General features: G+C 39.3%; 1 protein-coding gene across 1 annotated transcript in view; it reads right to left on the reverse strand.

The window, feature by feature from the left end:
* The window catches only part of DHRSX (dehydrogenase/reductase X-linked), a 259,284-nt gene that overhangs the window by 61,845 nt on the left and 190,955 nt on the right, over positions 1 to 6,484 (reverse strand). Inside the window, exon 6 of the mRNA XM_019523854.1 lies at positions 4,615 to 4,822. Coding sequence (XP_019379399.1) covers positions 4,615 to 4,822 — 208 coding nt within the window. The remainder of the gene's footprint in view (positions 1 to 4,614; positions 4,823 to 6,484) is intronic.

The raw sequence follows: 6,484 nt of genomic DNA on the forward strand, positions 1-6,484 counted from the left end.
AAGTTTACCTGTTCCCTATAAACATGTAAATTGTCTACTCTTTCTCCTGATTAGCACCTACCTGAGGGTCAGAATGGGGTATATTTGGCAATGTACCTTTCTTTTTTTCCTTTTTTTTTTTTTTTTTTTTTAAGTCAATGGCTTTAATGTCCAATGTCCTACATTCCTGCCAGGTTACAGATGTCACTACTGGAAGCTTTGCACCACTGGAAAAGTGGAATTTTTGGTTACTGTTGCTAACTCTCAAAGGCCAGGAATAAAAAAATTAGATTTATGTCGGTGTTATCTATAGAAAAAGCTATTTTAGGTTACAGTGAAAGGCTCTTCTGTCTCTTGTTGAGCTCTTGAATTCATGGTAGCTAAGGCACCAGGATTAGAGGCAAAGGCGAAAACCAGGAACTTTCTAAAACACTCCTCAAATACTTAAGTGGAACAAACAGGGCATATGATGAGGCCTTATGATATAAATTTTATTAGCATCTATTTGGCGTGACTGCACTACTCCTGAATGGTGCAATAAATTGAGGGGGGTTATACCAGTCATGGTATCATAGAAATATAGGAAAATAGGACTGGGAGGGACCTCACAAGGTCATCTGTTCTCACCCCCCGCTCAAGGCAGGATCATCCCTGACTAAACCATCCCAGTCAAGTGTCTGTCTAACCTGTTCTTGAAAAATTCTAAGGAGAGAGATTCCCCCTGCAAACAAATGCTAGTCAAACTATATAGCATACCACACCCACCTGGAATTTCTTTATATATATATATTTATTTTTATTTTTTTATCTGGAATCCAGATTTTCTTTGGAAGCCAATGTCTTTTTCTGCTATTTCACAACTGTACTTCTTTATGGGAATATAGGTTCACTGCAGCTCCCTCCCTATTCTTTCCTGCTGGATATTTCAATTCATGGGAAAACTGTGTGGCTGTCTATATAGGTAGCAGCTGCCCAAATGTGATAGCTTAGCAGCAACAACTATATGACCTGATACCAATGAATTAAAATGTCAAACACCTTGTACTGCATGCTAAAGAAAAAATGAGATTTGAATTAATCTTTGCTATGCAAGGGAAACTTCAGGCAGCTTGAGTGAGTATAGTGGGAAGCTGTGGAAACAGGCCCTCACAACTGAACCGGTCACGGGAGAAAGTGGAACATTTAGGGCCTTATTGCATGGGATACTTAGTATGTGCTAAATTTGTGCAGTATTAAAGGTAGAACATATTATGAGCAGTCATCCATTAATGTTTACTATGATCTCTAAACATGCACAGCTCGCTGACTGTTAATCCCACCCCTGACACAACACTGGACTGTTGAACTGGCTCCAGTGTGGTGCTGGGGCTGGGACTGACAGTGGAGGCATGGTACAATAAAGGGGTCCCAAGCTGATGTCACAGCTGGAAGAAGACCTGCATATTGCTTGTATTTTCTCTGTGAAGTGGTCCAACAACAGCTGAACACGTTACTTAATACAATCTGGAGATACTCCTTGCTTAAAAATTCCCAACATTGCTACAACATGAGTGTACTTAACATGGGTTTTATTGCTTGACACATGGTCGCTGACATTAAGCAGATTTAATACATGATGGGTGTAACATGAGACATGGCACTCAGTCAGGTCTCAATGGAAATCCTGGGCATCCCCCTCACCCCCAGTTCCCTTATCCCCTTACACTGTAGTGCTATAAGTATGTTGCAAGTAAGTGGTATAGTTTTGAAAACTGATGCTGTACAAGCTGATGCTCTGGTTAAGGTTTGTTTCTTCTCCTTTCGTAGGCATTACTGCTATGTATTATGACCAGGGATCTTGGTTTTTTCCAATTTAAAAAAATCCCCAATTTTCTGTTAAAAAAAAATCCCAAATCCACATTTTTCTGTGATTTAAATGAAAAACCATACGCATACACACATGTATATGTGGATTTGGGTTACAATTTTTTGACTGAAAATTGGAGATTGTTTCAAATCAGAGAAAACCAGGATCCCTGATTATGACGTTCACTTTCCACAGGGAACTATAGATTTATTTATAGGTTCTCTATCTTTCACAGGCTTTACTCAGCAAACTGAGTATGTTCTCCAGTATATACTCCATTACAATGAAGAGGTGGAATTGAGTTTCTATAGGAATCTGATTGGCTAAGTCCCTATCAAAATGAAAATTAAGACTACACAGCTGTTTGGATAACAGACTAGTATTTTGTCAAAAGATTCCTCACTTTTTAATGACATTCTAAAATGAACATTTGATGTGTATCTTTACAAAATACTTACCCAGAAACTATTTTCTTTACATTGTTTTCAGGGAAAGACAAAATAATATGTAATGTTTTAGACAGAACTAGACTGGAAACCTTTTTCTCATTCTAAAAATATTCCCATTTCGCACTGGAATGAAACAGAATTCTTTTGGGTTTATTTTTAAGGAAAAACTAAAGAAAGACTCACTTCAAAATAGGTAATCTATCAATGAAGAATATGGACACGGAGCAGAACTGGGTTCCAAATAAGTAAACATGTCGTGAAAAAGAAATCAATAAATTTAGAGAAGATCTAGTCTGTTATATATCCCAAACTTCCAGTGATGTAGAACAAGGGTCAGAATTCAGAGATAATATTTACTGTCACTCTCTTTCTGTTTTTTTAATGCAAAATGTACTACGTTGATTTAAAAAAATACTAAGCCCCAAAACAAGTGAATTCTTACTCAAAAAACAACTTTGCCATTGCTGGATTCTCATTTCTGGCTCTAGGAGCACTACAACTCAAAATCTCTTCTTCACCTTTCTTGCAAGGCAGCATTCCTTTATTCTGTAACCTCATACAAAGAGTAGGAGGCAACCAGGGACTATAGGAGGCATTACCATTTCAGCTCTAAATGCCTGATTCCCTCTTGTGATAAATCCAGACTCACTTTCTGTATGTCTTATGACATCCTGTTTAGTTTCTAAATATGGTCAGTATAATACTAAATGACTCCCTTGACACAAATAAAGCTGAATGGTATTGAGTCTGTAAATACAAACCAGCACTCAGTTTCTTTCTCAGATTGAATTTTTATTGTGGCTCTGTATGAAATGCTGCGTTGTACTTAAATATCACGTAAAAAATAATGTTATCCGGTGAGCTAAAACACAATTAACAAACAACCAAAGTATATGCTAGCACTTTGAAAAGGAAATAGTTTCATAGTTTCATAGTATGACATTCCCAGTCACAAGGTGGGAAACAAATTATTATATGCCTATTGGAACAAAATGGGATTCTCTTTTTTTCTTTTCTGGAATGTGCTGAACTTTCCTGAGTGTTCTCATTATAATTCTGATTACAATATGCTAGTTGGAAAATTAATACTGTACTTAAAAGGACATCACCAAGTATTTTTTAAAGACGGTTTATTTGTATGTGTTTTACCTTGATGCTACCCTTTTAAACTTGAGGCACATTATAACATAAGAATAATGTTATTTTCATGTCAGTGTTTTAATGTAATTCATTTATTGTGACTGACAACTTGCCCTCCAGATCTTCCAAGATGATGTATTTTAATTTGAAAAGCAAAACCTTTTCCACAGGAATCAGCTTTCGTTTACTTATGCCAATGCTTCTTTCAAGGCTTCTGAATAAGTCATAGCCTTTCTATGGACTTGTTCATATTAGAAAAATTGTGTCCATGAAACTCCCTAAAATTAAAATTGATTTAGATACACCTGTTCAAACTCATCATGAAGATATCATTCAAGTGAACCTGTTTAAGTACATCTCCAGTAGAGGTTTCTACCAATGCAACTAGAACACTTTTAAATCAATTTAGTTAAAGACCTGCACCTTCTCTAATATAAGAGGCCTAGACAGCAACAAACCAAAAGCAGTTTCTATATATACCACAATCATATCATTTGGTGATGAAACCACTTCTCACCAGATTTTTTATTTATATGGCTTCTTTCCTCACATTCTTTTGTATACAGACATGCTATATACATGCAAGTAATGCCATTCTATATTTACTACTGTGTTTGCAGAATGCGAAAGCATGTGACACAATGTAAAAGGTACTTCCTAGGAATACTTTGCATATTTCAATCCTGAATTAGCAAATGATTTCATAGGCCATCATAAGGAAAGAAAAACAGGTTAGTGTAAAAATAATTAATATGTACATATTTATTTGTTTTGCAAGAAGCAGGATTTGTCTGGTAGTATCTTTTATTGGGCCAACTAACTATTTGAAGCAATGTAAGACCACCTGTCAGAAATGCCCTTCAGGTCTTTCCAATTATAAGATGAGCTGATCAAAACAAAACTTGCCTCTTGCACAGGCTTTGGACCATCCCAGCTACCACACAACTACAGCATATGTTTTGCTGCATAGATGGTGGCTCCTTCCTCTTGTTCTTACATTTTGTCATGTACTGTCTCTATGTTCTAAATCAGTTTTCTAAAGTGGGAATTGACCTTATCTATTTTGTGCATCTTACCAGCGCAGAAAATATAATGAATGAAATGTATAATGATAAGCCAGAATACAAATGAAGTTCTGTGCTGACTACAGCTTCACCAATGCACAAAAACAACAGTGAAATTATTAAAATAGCAGTGTACCTTGAAAAATAACCAGGATGTTATCCATTTGACCATTCTTACAGCCCAGAAGACGTGCCTGTACAGGTCAGTATCCACTACTCCAGGGTCTACTACATTAGCAGTCACAAAGCTCCCCTCTGCTGTGAGAAGATGCTGTAGTAGATAGGTAAATAATACAAGGGCAAGTTTGCTTTGGGCATAAGCTCCATGAGGCGAGTACGAATATCTGCATACAACAGAGGGAGAGAGAGAGAGAGAGAGAGAGAGAAAAAAAATCAGAAAAAAAAATGGCACAGCACCGACATCAAATAAACAGCCAGTTTGCTTTTTGCTACATTATACAGGAAAAAAAAACCCAGCAACACACTGAGCAGGCACACAAAGGTACTTATCTTTTGCAGGCAGATTGCTTGCTCTAGTTCTGGTGATTATTCTACTCGATTCAGTGACCAATGCATGGAAATACTTTAGATAAACCTACAGGCTAACAGAAACCTTACTTCAAATAATTGTGGTATCATTTGTATTAGAAATGCTAAAATATCAAGCTGTAATCTTGTTCCTTTACTGTTTATTAGTTATACTCCTGTAATCAAAGGTTTTTTGTCCTGAGCACTATATTAACCAGTAAAACTAATGAAATAAAAGTACAGTATTAGTTGAGGATTAGGCAAGGTTCAAGAGGTAGATGAACAGACCCAAGGAGGTGCTGAACAGATGGGAAGAAGTGAAACTGTGAGGCATAAACTTAAAAAAAAATCCTGGAAAATGCCAGGATAGAACAAAAATAATGCACAAAAATAATCATGTATAATGCAAATGTACAAACCATGGCATTTATGTCAAAACATTTATGTTGAGAACTCATATGGCCCTTCTACCACTTGAATGTTGGATCAAAACTGCTTTACATTTTTAAAAGCCAACTTTCTTTGTAATTGCCAATTACTTATATGTCATTTCATTTAGGCAGAATAAAAAAAAATTAAACATGCCAGTGTGGAGCAAATTAATAGGCATGCCACTTATAATACACCTCTAGATCGAGGTTTCAGCACCACTTGCACAAAACTCTTTTCCATGACAGTTCTACCTGTGCAATTATTTCAGGTCTTTTTCATTTAATTGCCCTGTGCTTTGAAGACCAGTGGTAATACCTCAGATGATTTCTGTGTTTCTTAATATGCATAAGACAATATACAGAATTTAAATCAGAGTTCCCCATCCCTTTAGCTCACCATGACACAGATAGAGCCCCCTTACTCCCAAGCCACAGCCCCCTGGCCTTGCTGGTGCTCCTCCCCACTCACAGCCCCCCTGGCCCTGCTGTAACCCCTCACTCCCCACCCACAGCCTCCCAGCCCTGCTGGTGTCCTCCACCCCTTCTGGAGGGGGCCTCCAGCTGCCAGAGCTATGGGCCACGGGTCCCAGGTCCACAGCCTTCCTCCACCGTGCTGGCAGCACCCCAGCCCTGGCTGCTGCCTGCAGGAGCCAGCAGTTTCTGCAGCCCAGCAGGTAGTGAAGCCTGGCTCCCTCTCCCCCATGGGTGGCACCGCTGGTGAAGCCCATGGGAGGGGTGGGTGCAGGCTGCCCATGGTGGGTTTGGGCTTCCTGCCCTGCTGCCCTCCCTCTGGGGTCTCTGCAGCTCAGCAGGTGGGACCTAGCATGGCAGAGAAGAGTGGGGCTGGGTGGGGAAGCTCCTTGCCATTGCAAGCCCTGCACCACCCTGGCGAGGTGCTTGCTGCCCACCCAAAAGCAGTGAGGGACACAACTCCACACTGCCACCCCCACTGCTGTGAGGCAGGCAGGGGGTACTTCAGGGTGGCTGAGGGCTTGCAGCAGCAAGGAGTTTCCCTGCCCAAGCCGACTCTGCCCTGCCGCACCAGTT

Source organism: Gavialis gangeticus, unplaced genomic scaffold, assembly GCF_001723915.1.
Source record: "Gavialis gangeticus isolate Ggan-Ray unplaced genomic scaffold, GavGan_comp1, whole genome shotgun sequence".
NCBI classification, from domain to species: Eukaryota; Metazoa; Chordata; order Crocodylia; family Gavialidae; genus Gavialis; species Gavialis gangeticus.